The following is a 20,113-nucleotide window of genomic DNA, read 5'->3' on the forward strand; positions in this document are numbered from 1 at the left end:
AGCGTGCCTCAACCTAACAAGTCAGTTTTTCCTGCACCAATAATCATCAGCATCCAGTGACTTAGAGAACATCTTATTTCCTCTTTATGTGTGAAAGTGGGCAGGAAGGGTTCTTTGATCTTGTGCTGAATGGGGAGGGGGTGAGTCGACAAGATCCTTGTACAAGCTGCAGTTCTGATGTACAAACACAAATAAATGTGATGAGAAGCATGTCCATATCCACAAATATGGGCCGAATACAGGAGCAGACATTTGCCCAAGTGAAGGCTTGCACAAATGGTTACCGAATGCACACAGCTATTGCAGAGGGAAATCACATGGATTATAACTAGTTACCTGCAAAGGGGAATGCTATCCTGTGCACTCCTATAGGTGTGTGGTATACAACATTTGTGCATAACAGGAAAATTGTATGAGAGTAGCTTGCAAACCAGAGGTCAGGTGGGTGAGCATATTTCTGTTTCCTGGACCCAAAGTGTAGCAGGTCACCAAAGGTCAAACTGTCCATAGTTTATGCAGGTGACACTTGGCTGGAGGAGATAGAGGACACCTCAGTTTTGCTCTGGGATACAGTCGATGAGACATCTTCATCCCCAAAGGGGTTCTTGCCGCAACAGATTGTGGAGATCATGCAATTACGGAACTAGAAAGAGAAAAAGGGAACAAAGATGCTCTGGAACAACTCATATGTACTCCACAGCCAGAGAAGCTCAGCTCCAAGGGAGACCCTCTGGTACAAAGCAGAGGGTTTCTACATGCCTCATTGGGTTGTCAACTCCAGGCACATTAACCTTCATCACATAGATGCATATTCTGAGAAGCAACTCGATGGCCAGTACAACATTTCAAATAACTCTAAATAGCAGGTTAGGATAGACTCTCACATCCAATTGGAATTTGTACTTGATTAATAAAGTCTGCTGTTAACTTATAGACACTGAGATTTATCAGGAGAGCCATACTGTCATACAAAACTGTGGTGGCAGAAACCTGCAAATTAGGGCTTCTAGTATCATCTAGACTTCGGATGAAGATTTAAGGCAAGAATATGCAACATTTTAAGTTCAAAGAAGTTGGCAGTGGAGCCTACTGAGGGAAAGTGGGTTTCCTTTGCCTGATCCTGGATGAATCTCACCTGTTTGTTCCTGAGGACATAGATGATGGGATTGTAGAGGGACGAACTCTTTGAGAAGAAGGCAAGCACTGACATGAGCATAGCAGAAAAATCTGCCCCTTTGTTGGTGAAGATCCAGAATGCCGCTACAGCATAAGGAGTCCAGGCAAGGAGAAATCCCAGCACCATCAGGATCACCATGTGGGTAACTTCTTTCTCTGCTTTCTGAGTGCTTGCAGACTCCTGCTGCTGAGCGGCTGCCTGGGGATGCAAGAGAAAACAGTGACTCAAAAGGGCTTTCTCCCATGGGGGCTATTGATACATCACGCTCTCTGTGACGTAGGGCTCATCTACATAGTGGTTTACTGTGTGTTTGGTGCTACTCGCATCTCCTTTTAATTCACATGGTTCACGTGACGTTACTGTCAAACAGAAGTTATCAAGCAGTCCCCCCCCTGTAAATCCATACTAACCCAATCTGCTTATAATACGAAAAGTTTAAAACAATTTGGCTACACTCCGCTTCACACATCTCTGCAGACGGTTTGCTTCTATGGTTTTTAGTGGGCGGGTGAATTGTCACTTTCAGCTACTCCCCTTTCTTCACCCATTAACTCTCCCATGAATTCCATTTTGTTCCCAGTGGTTTATCCAGCTACTTCTGACTGCTCTGTCCTTCCCCTTCATAGTTTGCTGCAGCCCTCCCTTCTTTCCTCTCTATCTCACTGAGTAAACTTCCTTCACTCCTTCTAACTAGCAATGGGAGTTGCCATTGAATTTTCTCATTCTTTCTCATATTCTCTATCTTTGTAGAGAGAATTTGGAAGTAAGATCTCTCCGCACCTGGTTTCCGATTTTTTTTCTAAACAATCTGGATTTTTTTTAAAATAGTCACCTCAAAAATATTGATATTAATATTGATATTTTGAGAAAATATCTATATTGATATTTTCTCAAATTATCAATATTGATATTGATATTTTATTTGAAATATCGATATTATATTGATTTGTTTTTCCAGCGGGGAAAAATTAACTCAGAAAAAGCAAGGGGCAGCAGAGAACGAAGGTGCCTGTGAGTTATCTTCTTTTCAACCACCAAACTTCAGGAAGTTGTGGGGGCAGGAGGGAGTGGAAATACTGCGCAGGACAGAATATTTGCACATGCCCAGTAAGTGAGCAATCAGAGGAATAAAAATGTAAAATTAGAGGGCGGGGCCACAAGGAAACAGCGAGAATAATCCTTCCCAGAGGAATGCCTACTTGTGTGAATGGAAAACAAAGCATTTCAAGCTACCATTGAGCACAAAGTGTGGACCTTGTAAATCTATTACAATGGTCAAAGCAGTGCATTTGCTATGAACGAATGTTACCATGTGGATAAGCCCATAGTGTTGAGCTGCAGCCGCCATTGCTTGCCTAGACCTCCAGAAGAAGTCAGCAAGCTGCTTTCCCCCATCAGCCAAGAGAGGGTGGGCAACTGCAGGCTGATTCCAGCATCTGCATCCCCCCTAGACAGGGAAGCAAATGTTGGAACTGATATCTTCTTTCCCCCCCACCAGAAGACAATCTGCTGGTTTCTCCCTATGATTAAGACAAGTGGCAGCTGTAGCAGGGAACTGGTGCCAGCCCTCAAATCCCCCTGAAGCACATGAGTTAAGTGCTCTGGGCTACCTCCAGTCTTCTTCTAGTGGTCATAACAAGCGGTGGCAACAACAGTGGTGGTGGTGGGGTTGGTTTCAGGCATTTGCTCACTTTAAGTAGAGACCTTATCCCAGTCTGCATCTGTGTTGGAAATGCTTTTTAAGTTTGTTTGTTTTTTTAAGTTTTCAAGATGTTTTGTTTTTAAGATTTTTTAGATGTTTTTAGTGTTTTGTCCCTTGTTTGCTGTCCTAGACATCTTCTGGGAGGAAGGACTGGATATTAATAATAAAATAAAATAAATATAAAATGGTCCCCATTTCAGAGACCTTTGAAGATATGCAGTTTCCAATGATATATATTACAAATGATTTCTGATCTTGCCTCCTCGGACCACAATGTCTCCCTTATAGAGCACAGATATATATCACTGAAGTCATCCCTGGCAATCTTTATGGCCACCCCTCAAGCTGGAACCAACCTGCAGCACCCTTCAAACAGCCCTGCTTGCATGTCATTCAACACCTCATCACTCCTCGTCTCTGCTTCCCCATACCTTGGGTGTGGAGGAAGATACACTACCTCTCGGACTTTGCATATAAGCCGCCCATAGGAGAAGAATATGACCACCACGGGAATAACAAAGTGGATGAGAAACATATAGAGAATGTAGGAGTCATTGTGATAATCAGGGTTGAAAGTGTAATAGTCTGGGCCACAACAGCACTGCATCCCTTCAGGTATATATCTGTCAAAAAAGAGAGTGAGTCAATGGAGATGTTTATTTTACATAAAGCTTTTTGATCAAGACAGAAATGAAACTGTCACCAAATTTCACCTATAACTAAAAAATTTAGCTGAATTTGGAGGGTCTTTCTGAGATGAAACATCTGAGGGATTCAAAGGAAGCAAAAAGAATGTTGATAAGACTAGCAACTTTTCTCAGAGCATCTCTACACCTCCCTAAGTTGCCGTCAACTAAATTTCAACATAAATTTGGAGGCTCTTGTTTATCTACAGCCTCTAAGAAGTTTTGAGAGAAGCAAAATAGAGTTTCCAGAAGGCTAGAAAATTGTCTCTGGAGGGTTCCACTTATTCTCAATTGATAGGGATGATGGAGAATTCTGACGAAAATGGAAAGGTATGTGGAAATTGCTGTAGTTTGCGTTTTCGTCTGTGGTTAGGAATGGAAACACAATCAGTATTGGTTCACATAGTTGTTGCTTTAAATCCGCAAGCAATATGGAATTAATGACTTTTTAAACATTGTTTTGGTGTTTCCTATACTTTAAAATGAATGTAAGTTACATAAATTACATAAATAGCTAGGCAACTTGCTTAACTTCCCATTAACAACCAGCAGCCAGTATTTGGTAGAAACCAAACTGCAGCAGAACAAAACCAGTGCTGATTGTGATAAATACAGGGTGGAATAGAAATTGCAAATTCTTGTATACTTATCAATTGATAGCATTAGCTGAAGTCATGATCATTCCAGTGTGTGAGGTCTCTCTATCAGTTAACTGTCCCTTCTACCACCCATTCAGTTCAGCTAACGCACCAGAGTCCTTTGCAGCACTCTTCAGTTGATCCTAACCGGGGTCTCAGCCAGCTCAAGAACTTGGGGGTTTCACTTTTAGCACAGTGTTCTTTCCAGGCACTTCCATCCTGGCTCAAAGTAATTATTTTCTGCTATATATTCACTGTAGGCTAATAAGAGGCCATAGGGCTTTTTGGGAAGATCACTCACCAGGTGCCTTCATGTTAAATCAGCTGTTTCTCCAGAATAAGATGCTTTGACAAAAGAGGTACCCTCTGTGATGAAAAATCACTTCCTGGTTACTCTAAAGCAAGGGTGGGCAACCTTTTTTTCTATCAAGAGCCACATTTCCTCAGGGGTAATCTGTGGAAGTTTGTATGCCATTTGGTATCTGGGGCCAAAGCCAGCAGTAGGGGGTGGGGGCTTCCTGCTTTTCTCTTTCTGCCACTTCATCCCCCCCCCATTTCCCTTTTCCTATTTCAAGGGCTGCCAGAGTTGCAGCCTGATGCAAGTTGCCCTTGTCACTGGTCTGAACTGATTGCTTGTAGACAGCTTTTGAAACTAGGCTGAGGGCCACAGGAAACTAGGCCAAGGGCCATATGTGGCCTTAAGGCACTTTGCCCATCTCTCTTCTAATGTAGCATGCGATGTCAGAGCATAGGTAATAACTAGAAGCTACCACTGCAATGTTTACTCCCTTACTCAGTTTGGTAAAAAAATAATACTTTGACTAAAAAGCTGTCCCCAATTAATAAGGCAGCAGTTTTTTTGAACTGAAATGGCATGAGAAATGCCATTTCAGTTCAAAAAACATGCATATTTGCAAATTTGACACATGAAGCAACTAAAAGTTATATGATTAATCCGTTAAAATTTCTAGTAGAGACGATTCATTTCTAGTGAACAGTGTCATATTCAAGCAATGACACCATGCCCAGAGTCTCGGGAGTTTCCTTCTTTGTGCATTCTGGTGTCTCTTGCTGCCAATCTCATAGGGACAATACCATGCCATCATGTATATTCACTTGGAAGGCGGCAGCAAATGAGCTGAACATGTTTGCTATTTGCTCCAAGCTGGCATGCTGCACTTGGATGGATAACATCAGTTTGTTGTGACACTATCTCCCATGGGGAACTATCGATTTAGTCTAACCTCTGCATAGTTGAACCTGTGGTTGAACTTGTCATACACCTGATCACATTGTGGCAAGCAGATGAGGAAGGTAACAGAGATTATGTGAGCCCTTAAGGGCATCTGTAAACCCGGGTATGTTCAGCTGCTGAAGGAAGCGGAGCAGGGGAGTAGTAAATCTTGGATCCAGGTGCCCATTTCCTGGGACCCTATACCTAAGTTGCACATACCCCTACAAAAAGGAACAGCTAGCAACAAAGCCTGATTTCCCCAACTTTGCACAACAATTGAGCAGCAGAAGCTGGGCCTACAAACAGTTCGTGTTTCATTCTGTTCTCATAACATATTGTGAGAGGGTGAGCACACATGAAGGGGGAGCAGGCAAGTAGCCACTGATAGCCATGAATGTGTCTAAACTCCATCCAACTTGGTGGCCATCACTACATCTTGTGGAGGCCAATTCCATAGTTAAATTATGCACTGCATGAAGAAATACTTTCTTTTGTCTGTCCTGAACCTTTCAACATTCCGTTTCATAGGATGTCCCCAAGTTTTAGTATTATGAGAGAGGGAGAAAAACTTTTCTCTGTTCACTTTCTCCACACTATACATAACTTTATCATGTCTCTATCACATCTCCCTGCTCACATTTTTTCTAAACAAAATAGCCCCAAATATCCTTTCCTCATAGGGGAGTTGCTCCAGACCCCTGATGGTCATCCTTGCCCTTTTCTGCACCTTTCGCAGCTCCACAGGATCCTTTTTGAGGTGCAGAGAGTAGAACTGTACAACAGGAATTGCTTGAAAAGTCCAAATAGGGTAGGCTGGCGGATGTGTACACATCCCTAAACATTTCTGTTTGAATAAAGTAGGGTTTTAGTCCTCGCTCCTGAGCTGCAGCTCCATGCCACTTTTGTATGTGGCTTGCATAAAATTGTAGCAGAAGCATTATTTATCTTAAGCCACCAACAAAAATTCCTGGGCTTGCCACCAGTAAGCCTAAAGACGGTGATAGGAATGTAATTAGAAGGTGAATTATAAATAGTGCTTTGGAAACAGAGCTGCAGAAGCCTAGTCTTAAGGGCTCATTTGAGCAGTGTGTAACATAGTGTGTAATAATAATGAGGCATGGTAGAGAATTATTGCTTGATAAGGCACTAATATGTTCTATACTCTTGTACGCATGGGAGAAACCTGTTGATCTGAGCACCATAACATTATTAAAATATGCCAGTCTGCCAGGACTGCAGTAAGATTTACCACCAATAATAAGATTTTTTTTAGAAATGGCTACTGATTTTATGTTTTCAGATACTGTTGGCCAGGAATAGTCACCTGTAGAATAAAGCTGCTCAGCTGAGATCCAAAGAGCCACATATACTATTCTCACTTGCCCAAGGGGACTTAGGACTTGTGCTTCCTGAAGAGCAGGCTTCCAATGCCCCATGGCAAATTGCTTTTGAAATGGAGATGAAATTCCAGAGGTGTTTGTGATGTGGCATGAAGGGCTGCTGTTCAAAGAAAAAAGCCAACAATCACGCTGGACATCTCCATGGGCATGTCAACAGTAGCTCTTTGGATTCTGGCTAGTTGTGTGTAGGAAAAAAAGATTGCGTGTGTGAATCAGGGCTGTGAGCATTCTTTCCTAGTGCAAACCTTGGATTTAGATAGATAAATGGAAACAGTGGGGAATATTTCTGTGTTAGAAGGCTGGAAATGGATGTACTGAATAGAGGCTCCTATACGGTAGAGAAATCCCCAGAATTTCCACAGATCTGTAAGCAAATACTGAGCTATTTCAAGCATTCCAGCACTGTGTTTCAGTACAGATTATCACCCAGTATTTCTGTTCCTAAGTAAACCACAGTTGGTTACCCAACATGTCCCAAAGACATGATCTCAGCTTCCCTTCTCATATGAGGAAACCCACTGGTTTTGGGTATTACTCAAATGCATAGGAAACTACTGAATGGTTAAAGGACAATAAAATGGGTCTCACAATTTTTGCTAAATCTGAAGTTAGTTTGTAGTGGCTGCTGGAGTAGAAATTGTGTGTGTGTGTGTGTGCGTGCTCAAAAGAGATTCCGTGTGTGCTCGGGCATGCATGCATGCATGCATACACAAGTGTGCCTTGGGCTCTCCAGAGGAGAAAGCAGCTGTTCAATGGAGCACAGCAGGTGGAACATGGCAATAGACAATTGCATTAGAAGCAGCCAGCACTTCCACTAAATTCACAGCTTAGTACAAAGAATCTCTCCTCTCTCTCTCTCTTTTTCCTCCACTTTTCATTTAAAGGCTTGGGCTTCTTAGGCTAAACAGCAGGATGTTCAGAAGACTGGCTGAATAGTGAAGGTCTCGTGTAACCATTTTATGACATGAGCAACTAACTTTGCATTGATGCAGTCAACCCACCCACGTTCTCACTGCATGAGTGAATTGGCCTGAAATTAGAGAACTGATGGTTACACTGAAAATGATGCCTTGAACTGAGACATGAGATCCCCCCATTGTCTGCCGTGAGTGAGATTCCGGGGTAAGGAATGGGAGGCTCAGCCAATTTCGTTTCTCTCCGTGTCTCATTTTTCCAATCTAAAATTCAGTTCACCACATTTCTGCAGCAATTTGTGATGGTTTTAAAAAAAATCCTCATGAAAACTCATTAGAGTTGTAGTGTACATTTTCCTAATAAACACATTTTTGTGTGCAGTTTTGACTAATGTACACATTTTTGCAAGCAATTTTCTCCTCATATAATGCATTTTGTATGTTATTTTCACCAATATATCGATTTTAGGCACATTTTCCCCTGATATAGGCATTTTTGTAAATATTGATTAGAGAACTGCAGTGCAAACTTTGGAAAAGTTCCGATTTGGAATGACAGATGTGGTTTGGTTCTCATATTGTTTTAGAAATTGTGAACTTGATGGATTCAGCTTTAAATATGAACTGAATTAAATTTATCTCCCATCCTTACTCCAGGGCAATATCTGGATTGTGGTGTCATGAATTGATGGATCTATCATACAACAGGTTCCCAAATTAATCAGGAGGGAGGGGGCAGGTCTCATCTGTACAATTAACAAAAATCCATGGCTATGCATTCAAGTTTACTAATTATTATGTGAATATAGGAAAATTCTATACAGTCTGCATGTACAGACATTCCCAGAATTGAGTCCAATTGTACAGTACACCAAGTGCCAGCTTAGGTAAGTAAATGGGACTGATGCCAATGAAAGCAGATCAGGTCTGTAGCTATTCCTATAAATACTGCTTAGCTAGCCAGCTCCTGGCTGGTTGGATTTCATTATTTAGTCAGTGCATCATAGGACCCCAATGCTTGTAAATAATACAAAACTATCATCTTACTTACCTGGACCAACCAAAGAGGGGTAGACACACACAGGATAAGGACATAACCCAAGTAAAAACAATGCCCATCAAGGCATGGGTGGTAGAGAAGCGGAAGTTGTCCATGGGTTTACAGACCACAATATAGCACTCTATGGCAAGAACAACTAGCGACCAGAGAGCAACCTGACCTGTAAGTAGTAAGGGTGAAAGAAAAACACAAACAAAGCAATGTAATTAATATATATAGGTCAGCTGGGCATGAAAGGACTCTCTTTATGAAAGCTTACCTGATTCAGATCATTTTAAGAGATCACACAGAAACATAGTATGCTGGTCTCAGCACAAAATAGGGAACCAGGAGGCTTGTTGTGTACCTTTGCTAAGAACTCATCTGAACCCACATTCAACAAGAAGAAGGTCTGCTAGACCTGTGGGGCATGGCATGGCAATGTAAAAGCCACTGATAAAATGCCAACCACGTTACATGTATTATCATCTTTTGATTGTGAACATGAGCATCTAGGCCGTTAATCTCTTTATCAAAAGTAATCAAAACTAAGGGGATTATCTGAGCCTAGGCTGTGCCATAAACCTGCTAATACCCCCAGGATGTGATTATCCAGTGATAAGTACACAGGGCTTCATGTTGGAAAGGGAACTGCTGCTTTTCCATCTAGACTGTCTTTTTCACTTCCCATCTGAAATATCACATGACTTTTTTTCAGAGATATCTCATTTACATTGTTTAAACATTGTTGTTTTCCAGTGGACCACTGGTATGTATGTGTCTTAGATGCAAAATGATGCTATATGATTTTCCAGTTATACCAAGAATGTACACGCCTTGTTTTGTGTTTATCATCTATAGGTACATCCCTTTTATAATTTGTCTTCTGATTCTGTTGGGACCTTATCATCACAGTTTGGATCATTCTCTTGAAGTAGAGAATGTTTGTTTATAGACAACTTACTTATTTCAGATCAAGAATAAATATGAGGGTGGATGCACATGGGGAAATGTTTAGGTTCAATTACCACATAGCCATAGCACGTTTGATGCTTTTAACCCAAAGTGTACCATTTGGTCAAATATCCTGGCTTAACTGCACCACTAAAATAGGGGATTTCTCATTTCTATCTGAGGATTTATCTGCACAAACTTCTCTGTTTTGGCACTTTTTGTTTTGGTTTATCCCTCCTTATTTGACATGATGTCCCCCATCTACCCACCCACAAACAAGCACACTCCGCAACCATCCTGACCGGTGGTGAACATTTCTCTACTATTCAAATTTGGCTGGTTGAGATTAGCCATCTAAATTACATGGGAAGGTCTTGGTTGGTTAGATAGTGAGTGATTAAAGACAAGATGCCCTGATTCTGCTTTGAAAAGTGTTTAAAGAGGGGAGAAAGATGCTTTCCTTTAATCTCAGTTAAATTCACAGGCCTCAACAACCATCATCTGCTCCAGATTCCAGTTTGGTCACTACAACACACAACCCGAAGTACAGAAACTGCTGACCTTAGAAAAGGGAATTACTTTTGGCTTGATATCCTGCAGTACTGAAAAAAACAAGCCCATCAGCCTAGCCTGTAACAGTCTTGCGATCACCCCTATCTGATATGTGGGCAGGTGAGGCTGGGTAGCATGTGCTGTGGTGTCTCAAATGTGCTTAAATGAAGGTCCTAAAGAAATATGTGAGACCCTTCAAAGATACAAATGTATTATTCCAGGGATTTTTTTCATGGCTCCAACTAAGGATAGGTGACTTGGCATTCCTTGATGTTCTTTGTGTCACCTCCCAGTCTCAGAGCTCCTACAAGCTCTCTCATTGGGGCCATTTTTCTATATCTAAAAATACATATAGACACTCCATGTTACATGATCTTCTTTCCACCTCCTTTTGTGGGAGGCAGGAAGCAATGAAGATGACTTCTACAAACTTCATTGCTCTCAGAACACAGCTAGAGATGCCCCTAAAGTTTGTCAATCTGGTGCTCAAAAAAGGACTTCAGGGGCACAGAAACACTCACCTCAGTTGATGATACTAAATTATTCCAAAAACTTAAAACAAAAAGGGATTGTGAAGAGTTCCAAAAGGATCTCTCCAAACTGAATGAACTTGCAGGAAAATGGCAAATGCAATTCAACATAAATGTTTGTTTGTTTATTAAACTTATATCCCACCCTTCCTCCCAGAAGGAGCCCAGGGCGGCAAACAAAAACACTAAAAGCACTTTAAAACATCTTAAAAACAAAAGACTTTAAAACATATTAAAACAAAACATCTTAAAAACAATTTTAAAAATAACTTTAAAAACATCTTTAAAAGCAATTCCAGCACAGACACAGACTGGATAAGGTCTCTACTTACAAGCCTTGTTGAAAAAGGAATGTCTTCTATAGGTGCTGAAAATATAACAGAGACAGCGTCTGTTTAATATTTAAGGGAAGGGAATTCCAAAGTGTCGATGCCACAACACTAAAGGTCCACTTCCTATGTTGTGTAGAATGGACCTCCTGATAAGACAGTATCTGGAGGAAGTCATCACCTACAGAGTGCAATGATCAACTGAGTATATAAGGGGTAAGACAATCTTTCGGGTATCCTGGTCCCAAGCTGTGTAAGGCATATGCAAAGTGATGTATATCAGGACAAAAAAAGGCATAATTTCACATATATATGCTCATTGGATCTGAGCCGACAGTGACTGACCAGGAACAAGACCTTGGGGTTGTAGTGAAAAACTCAATGAAAATGTTGACATAGTGTGCAGCAGCTATGCAAAAGTAAAGATCCGTGCTAGGGATCATTAGGAAAGGAAAACAAAACTGTAGATATCACAATGCCATTCTACAAATCTGTGATGCAACCACACTTGGAATACTGAGTACACTTGTGGTTGCCTCATTTCAGAAAAGATATTCTAGAGTTGTAAAAGGTTCAGAAAAGGGCAACCAAAACAATCAAGCGGATAGAGCAACTCCCCTGCAAGGAAAGGTTGCAACATTTGGGCTTCTTAGTTTAGAGAAAAGGCAAGCAAGAGACAACATAATAGAGGTGCATATAATTATGTATGACATGGAGAAAGTGGATAGAGGACAGTTTTTGTCCCTCTCTCAAAACACTAGAACTCGTGGACATCCAATGAAGCTGAATGTTGGAAGATTTAGGACAGACGACAGAAAGTACTTCACACAGCACATGGTGAAACTATGGAATTTGTTCCCACAAGGGGTAGTGATGGCTGCCAACTTGAATAGCTTTAAAAGAGGTTTAGACAAATTCATGGAGGATAAGGCTACCAATAACCATGAAGACTATGTCTACCTCCACTGTCAGAGGCTGTATGCTTCTGAATACCAGTTGCTGGAAACTGCAGGAGGGGAGAGTGTGTTCTTGTGCTCAGGTTCTGATTGCAGGCTTCCCATAGGTACCTGGGTGGCCACTGTGAGAACAGGATGCTGTGTGGACCATTGGCCTGATCCAGCAGGCTCTTCTTGTGTTCTTATGTTTATTTATTTATTTATTGCATTTGTATACCGCCCCATAGCCGAAGCTCTCTGGGTGGTTTACAACAATTAAAAACATTAAAAACAAATATACAAATTTAAAAACACATTTTTAAAAAGCAATTTAAAAACACATGCTAAAATGCCTGGGAGAAGAGGAAAGTCTTGACCTGGCACCGAAAAGATAACAGTTTTGGTGCCAGACGCACCTCAACAAGGAGATCATTCCATAATTTGGGGGCCACCACTGAGAAGTCCCTCTCCCTTGTTGCTATTCCCCGAGCTTCACTCAGAGTAGGCATCCAGAGGAGGGTCTTTGATGTTGAGAGTAGTGTATGGGTGGGTTCATGTTATGTTATGTTCTTATGTTCATACCTCAAAGAAGAGGTGAGTAATAGAAGCCAAATATTTCTCCAGCTTGGATTAAAGTCCAAGCTGGAGAAGACTTCCTGGCTTAACCCTATTTAGAAGGACTGGATCCTGGAAAATTGCTGGTGTGGTATAAACACCTATCCCCTGCAAGGAACTCTCTTGCCCTAAGAGCCATTTGATGAGAGGGGTCTTTTGTCCCCACAGCAGCAGTTTTTCCAGGTGTAGTCTCTGAAAGTGGCCCTTATGCAAATAGAAGGAAACTCTCATTTCCATCTGTTTGCACAGAGACTACTGAAAGCATCCACCTGGAAAACATAGCAAATTCAGATTGGTTCTGAAATTAGTTGAGCCGTTTCCTGCTTTTGAAGAAAACCACTTAGCTTATTGCCAAGCCAAGCCAATATGAACCAGATGGAGCTTTACCATCTTTAGACGCAATTAGGCTTGCCTCACCATGATCCATGATCAAGATCTCCCATAGATTTTTTAAAAGTTAATAGCAGCTAGAGGATGGTGGGATGGGATTCTTTTCCCTCCATGCAAATTCCCCCATAAAATTGCCTCCTCTCCCAAGCTATTTTCCTTGTGGTAGAAACCATATAGGTACCATGTGTTATTTTTATTATGTTTTACTTTGATCGATTTGTAAGCCACTCTGGAAGTTTTCCCAGGTAAGGAATGGGGAATAAATGCTTTGAATAAATGAAAATAAATAAGATATGGGTAGCTGGATATTTTCTCCTAGAGAGCAAATAGCATGTTAGGGTGTGTGGAATTTTAGTTAGGAAAACTATGTGGGAGTAAAGTATTAGAAGTAGAAGGATCTGTAAATTTTGGTCCTTTCAATTTCTTAGTTTTCCAATCTTAAATCATTTATTTATTTATTTAATATCCCACCCTTCCTCCCAGTAGGAGCCCGCTATTCTACAGCAATTTGCATTTTCTAAAAAAAAATACTCAAAAGTTCTTCAGTATTTTAGTGCAAATTTATAAACACATTTTGTATGCACTTTTGAATAATGTCCACAATTTTTCATACAATTTCCCCAAATATAATGCATTTTGTATTTTCACTAATATGTTCATTTTTATGCACATTTTTCCTAATATATACATTTTTGTAAATATTGGTTGGAGAACTGCATCAGAAAATTGAGATAAGGGCGAATTTTGAAGGATGGCAGCGTTTCAGTTCTCATATTGTTTTGGAAAGTGCAGATTTGATAGATTCAGCTTTAAATGCAAACTGAATCAAATTTCTCCTCCACCCGCCGCCCGGCCTCTACCAGCCTCTATTTCAGCACTGCAGTCCCAATACCACACAGCAGGTATTCACTTTTAGAAACCCACAGGAAGCCTTGATCATGACTCTCCCATGTCATGTCTAGTTGTGCCCTCAGGGGTTGCTCCTTGGCCTCACCCTGCTTTGGGATGCAAGCTCACCTGAGAGCACTTGGGCTTCCTTGTGACACCAACCTCCCAGCAGCCCCTGTAAAAGGAAGCAGGAAGACGCTACTGGCAGGCTGGTCAACAGTTCCCATCTGGGTGACTTGGCTGTGGCTTCTATCCATTTCCTCATTCTTCTGCTGCTCTGCCATGCTTTCCCTTGACTCTCCCTGAATCCTGCCACATCTCTTTTCCTGCCCCCTGCCTGTTTACTGTTACCTTCTGCCTGCACTAGCTATGCTTCCTATGTCCTGCTTTCCCCTTGAAACTCAATCTCTTTGCAACATGCAAAGCATTGATCTCCTCCTCCCTGCCACACCATGGAATTTTGCTCAAATGACAACTGCTTTAACTTATTCCAAAGCTCCAATTATCTGGTGCTTTGCTTAGGATTATTTATTTAAAAACAACTATAAATGGCAATATTGAATTTCATATGGCATGTCTATGATAGTTCTCTTTTTATTGGCTGATTGTGCCTCAGCTTTGTACTAACGCAGATGAAACATGTTTCAATTCTTCCCACTGAAATCAATGAAACTTACAAGCTCGTACTTCTGGCTAGATGTCTTTGCCCATGTATAAAACAATCAACAACCCCCTCTGGTTTCAAACTTAGAATTTTGAGTGCAAGCAAACTGTCTTTAATATTGGGAAAGCCAACATACTATTAGCTGTGGTCAAAGGATATATTGCGCAGCAACTTTCAGTGCTATCCATTCAGAACCTCAACATGCAGCTGAAAGCACTGGAAGCCTTTCTTTAAAAGGCAGGTATTTTCATCTCAAGACCACAGAAAGAAGTCAAGCACACAGCCCACTTTCATTCTACAGATTCCCTTTTTAAGTGATAAGAGGGAGCCCAATGCCAGAAGAAGCCCCCAGACCATGTGGATTTTAGGGACAGTGCTCCCCATGAATTCTTCCAGTTCCTATTAGAAGCACTGTGCAGATGTGCTCTGAGGCTTTCCTTTTGCAGTGTGAAGGATAAAGCTGCACCAGCTGTAGCCTTTCAGAGCCCCTCTTGGAGATGTGTCCAGCAGAATAAGAAGTGACATTTTTCATCTATTTAAGCATTAGGCACAATGTGAGAAATTTGCAGGACATGAAATCTTTGCCAAGCAGATGGAACAACAATACCAGTTTGGTTCATAATCTAGTTAAGGAAGAGGTTTTCCTCTATCAGTGGTAAATTTTCCTTAAACTGAATGCTTCCCTGTTGTCTACCTGAATCTCCAAACATGGAAAATTGTAGATATTTCATGGCATGCACGTGCGTGCACACACACACGCACACACAAACACACACACACACATAAAGACCTGACATAATAGAGATCATAAGAGATTTTCCAACCCTTAATACTACAAATTATATTAAACATGGCTTGGATTAGTCTTGATGTGATTGATCAATGTGATTGAACCAGGGATGGACTTTGTTCCCTGTGCCCAATCAGGAGCTGTTTTGTCCTTGAAACAGAAAAGAAAATATCCATTCTGGAGAGGAAAAGCCAAGGATTCAGATTTACTTAGTAATGGAACATACAGGATCTATAGGGAAATTCTGCTTGTAATAGTGTTTTGCAACTTGCAGTGCACAGATGCATTTCCTCAATCCACTCTAATAGGTTTGCCAGAAGACAGGGTTTCAGATACACAATTCAATTTTATCCTATTGGAAGTCTATGGGCTAGAGTTTCCTGTCAGCATATGACATCTCATCTGACAGGTTTTGGATGCTTGAATTAATTTCTTGGATAACTTCTCTTTCTATGTGATACAATAAACTGCTGCCAGTAGGAGTACTTAAGTAAAGTGTTTCTTGCAAGACGGAAGAACCCAGGAGATAGGGATTGCTAGAATTCCACCCAATTTGAATTTGGCACCAAATCTTCCATTAATTAACTTATTCTCTACCATTGCAGATCAGATTGTTATATAGCGATGATCCACTGCTATATTTGAAAATGGATTTTTTAAAAAAAGAAATCCACCTCTAAAATATCAATATTAAGAATAATAATTTTATCAATGTTTCATTTCATTAATCAATATTCAATATTTCCTTTAAAATTATCAATAGTTCCTTTAAAATTATCAATATGAATAATCATTTTTTTATGTGAGAAGAAAATGGATCAGTAAAACCAGTGGCAAGCAGACAAAGAATGAACTCAAATTGATGACCTATTAGGTCAACGGAATGCTTTCAAATCAGCGCCAACCAATGGATTGCATCCCTACTAGGAGGTACATTTTGTATTAATTCCCTGGAACTGTGCTTTCCTTACTACAGGTAGAATTTTGTAGTTAACTGAGGTAGCTCTACAAACAGACACACATTCACACACAAAACACCAACAAAACCAACCTCTACCAGATTTCCAGGGTTTGGGAAACAACCCACATGTGGGAAATACAACATGTAGATTGTCATGAACAATGACGCCACACACATTATGTTTCGGTATGTACTGTTTTCCAAGTAGGAATTTTGTCATATCTGAAGCAGCCCCATCTATGAACCAGCAGATATGATGTGTGTGTGTGTATAGAATCGGTCAGTTTTGGTTCTCTAAGTTTCTGGGTCTTAAATTTAGTTCTACACATTTCTGCAGCGATTTGCAAAATAATTACATAAAAATTTGCCAGCATTTTAGTGTGTTTCTCCTAATAAACATATTTTGTATGCAGCTTTGACCAATATACACACTTTTGTAAGTAAGTTTCCCTTATAATGCATGTTATATGTTATCTTCACTATTAACTGCATTTTATGCACCTTTCCCCCTAATATATGCATTTTTGTACATATTGTTTGACTGAGAACTGCAACATGAAATTTGGAGAAGTGTGAATTTCAAAGGATAGCTGTGTTTCTAGCTTACATAAGAAGTGCAAATTAGATAGTTTCTTGTTAAAATGCAAATGAAATTGAATTTCTCCTACATCCCTATAAATAGGTAGTCTTTTTGGCTGTGAGGTCAAAATAGATTAACTTAAGTCTAAATGCATGAAAAGTTTTTACTTTTTAAAACAGTGGTTAGAGTGTTAGATTAGGACAGGGGAGACCTGAGTTCAAATCCTCACTCAGCCATGAAGCTCACTGGGTGACTTTGGGCCACTGACCACCTGTAAGACTAGCCTACTACAGTCACAAGTTGCATGGATAAAATGGGGGAAACCATGAGCACTACCTTGAGCTCTTTAGAGGAATGGCAGGATAATTTTGAAGTCATTTTCCCGGTGATAAAAGGATGACCTGCTTATTTTGAATTCATCCTGATTTTTTGCACAATGTTTATACAGAGGTTGTATGATGTCAGATGTTTATTGAGCATTCATTCTGCTTTGTTTGTGAGGAAGTTATATGACATAGCATCAAGCAACTGATATCCCACAGTTCTGCTGGGGTTTGTTTGTTTTGGAAGTGGGTTTGTTGTGCAAGGCTGCCATATCTACTTTAATTTCACAGCCTCATTTACTGATATCTACTTGAATCACACCCACCAAACTGTTCTGGAAGCACCCAAAATTTGTTCAATCTTTTGAAATTTCGTTGGGGAATTTAATTATACCGTAGTGCCTCAGTTAATAAAGTTGATGCGTTACTGGACATTACTTCCTTAACAGAAACTTTGGTACCAGAGGTAAGAATAACATGGAAAGAATAGGGATAAGTTCCTACACCCACTCATAGATGATGGGTGCAGCTTCAACAGGGGCTTTAAATGATGCCTACCTGGCACCCACCCACTCCTTCTCTCTCACCTCCTTCTCCTCATCTGAATCGTATTGGATCCTTCCCTCTCCAGCCATGAGAAACAAGAGATTTCTTTAATGCAAAGCAAATGCACAGGCTTGTCAGTTTCACCCTAGCAAAGCAAAAGGAACAACTTGAAAGTTAATCCATAGCAAAGCAAAGACACAACCTGGTCAGTTTCACCTTAAAGCAAAGGCACAAGCTTGAAAGTTTACCCAAAGTAAAGCAAAGCTGGTCAGTTTCACCTTTAAAAAAGCCTTCCTTAAAAGGAGATTCCATCCTGTAGGATTCCTTAACTGAGGTATTACTGTATTCAACTTATAGTCTGTGAGGCTTCAGAAAGTTGCTGAATGGAAAGAGCTCTTTTCAGATCTACTGGATACAATTCAAGATGTCTGATGATAAGAGAACCCAGGATATGTAGGAGAAGCTGAGCCAGCCATGCTGCTGCTCTCCAGACCCAGGGAACTGCTTCCTTGCAATACTGTCATAGCTAACTGGAAAAGCATCTCGTTTGCATTCAAAAGATCCCAGGTTCAATCCCTGACATCTCCAGGTAGGGCTGGGGATTTTCACAGGCTGAAACCCTGGAGAACCACTGCCAGACAGTGAAGGCAATACTGAGCTAGATGGACCAATGGTCCAACTCAGAATAAGGCAGCTTCCTGTGACCCTATGCACACTATTCCCTTGGTGGATCTTACCTCCCAGTGTTTCAAAGAAGCCCTCAATGGCACAGCCGATGGGACCAAATATGAAGTAGCCATTCCAGGCTGTGTAGAAGGTGACCGTGAAGCCAAAGCAGGCCATGAAGAGATCTGCTACCGCCAGGTTAACCAGGACATAGTTGAGCGGCTGCCGTAGCTTCTTATGTTTGAAGGTCACAAGAAGGGTGAGGCTATTGATGGGCAGCCCGGTGGAGATGAGGAAGAAGATGTAGCAGCACACCATTTTGTACTTCCAGGGTTCAGCTAGGTAATACTGGAGATATTCAAAGGGGCTCTGCACCAGCCCTGTCTTATTGGAAAGAGGCACGTAAAAATTGATACCTTCCATTCCATTCATGATTTGCTTGTTTAATCAACTGCTTGTTTTGTTGTGGTGATTGTTCTTTTTTTAAAAAAAAAGTCAATTTGATTTGGGGTTCCCACCCCCCAACCTTGATTATGTTTCTAAAAAAAATAGCAAATCCCCTAAGGAAATGCAGAGCTGGTGTGTCTGCCCTCATCTATGTCCCTGGGCTGGCGGAGCCAGGATCCAAAGGGTTTTTTATACCCTCTGCCCAGTTCTGCTGGAGGAGAGGAAGAAGGGAGGATGGGAAGGGAGGATTGGGGTCTAGGCTAACTTTATATGACAAGGGCAATGGGATTGAAAGAGGCTGATGCTCTAAGCACCCTCCTAGCATCTAGTTGGCCCCAAAACCTGCCCTAAGGCATATTAGTTTCTATTAAGTGTTTAATATAATTTAAAGGGTTTGGTTTATTTAGAGATGAGGGGAAGAGGTAGCCTAGCAGGTAGCTTTCACAAAGAAGTGTTACGTTTGTAGAGAAATACATAAAAAGAGAAATAGGAGAAGCATTTCACTCATATGAAAGAATATACATTTGCTTCCTTACCAAAATAAAACTGGCAAATTATTTATTGCAATTCATGTGTGTGTGTATGAGTGTGAGTGAGTGAGTGAGACACACACACACACAGAGAGAGAGAGAGAGAGAGAGCACATGCACAGCAGCAAGAGAGAGATCCTTATATCCTTAATGCTAAAGAAGGAACTGTATATGGTCCCAAAGTCTGGTCTGAGGGCACAAGATGTAGCCAAAAGCTAAATAAATAACAATAATTCCAGTGGATGTGAGCATAGTGCAATATTGAGAAACATTTTATGTGATTTATACATTTGAATCTGCTTTGAGAAGGGTTGGCCTAGAAAAGTGGCCTGTAAACATTTTAAATAACATTTTGACAAGAGTACTGGTATAGCAGTTAAAAGTTGAGAAGTTCCTACTCATCTCAGCCTAAAATGTCCTAAGTAGACTTCACTAAAGCACTTCCCTTCCTACTACTATCATCCCATTTGCAGTAGGGAGCTGATATGATTAATAAGGATTACTAATGTAAGCAACGCTCTTAAGTGCTACATAAATGTGATTTTTTTGTTATGACCTGGACTGCAGTCCTACATCTGGAAACAGTGTGTAACTGGTACTGCAACCAGGTTCTGTCCTTTTGT

At 40.8% G+C, this 20,113-nt stretch overlaps 1 protein-coding gene across 1 annotated transcript; it reads right to left on the reverse strand.

The window, feature by feature from the left end:
• Positions 1-511: 511 nt before the first annotated feature.
• LOC133387500 (green-sensitive opsin) lies at positions 512-18,945 on the reverse strand. Its single transcript, XM_061632407.1, has 5 exons — positions 18,585-18,945; positions 8,803-8,971; positions 3,337-3,502; positions 1,136-1,375; positions 512-643 (listed from the first exon to the last, which is right to left on the reverse strand). The coding sequence occupies exons 1-5, from the start codon at positions 18,943-18,945 to the stop codon at positions 512-514; spliced, it is 1,068 nt and encodes a 355-aa protein (XP_061488391.1).
• Between the last annotated feature and the right edge of the window lie 1,168 nt (positions 18,946-20,113).

The sequence above is a fragment of the Rhineura floridana genome, chromosome 6 (genome assembly GCF_030035675.1).
Source record: "Rhineura floridana isolate rRhiFlo1 chromosome 6, rRhiFlo1.hap2, whole genome shotgun sequence".
Classification (NCBI taxonomy): domain Eukaryota; kingdom Metazoa; phylum Chordata; class Lepidosauria; order Squamata; family Rhineuridae; genus Rhineura; species Rhineura floridana.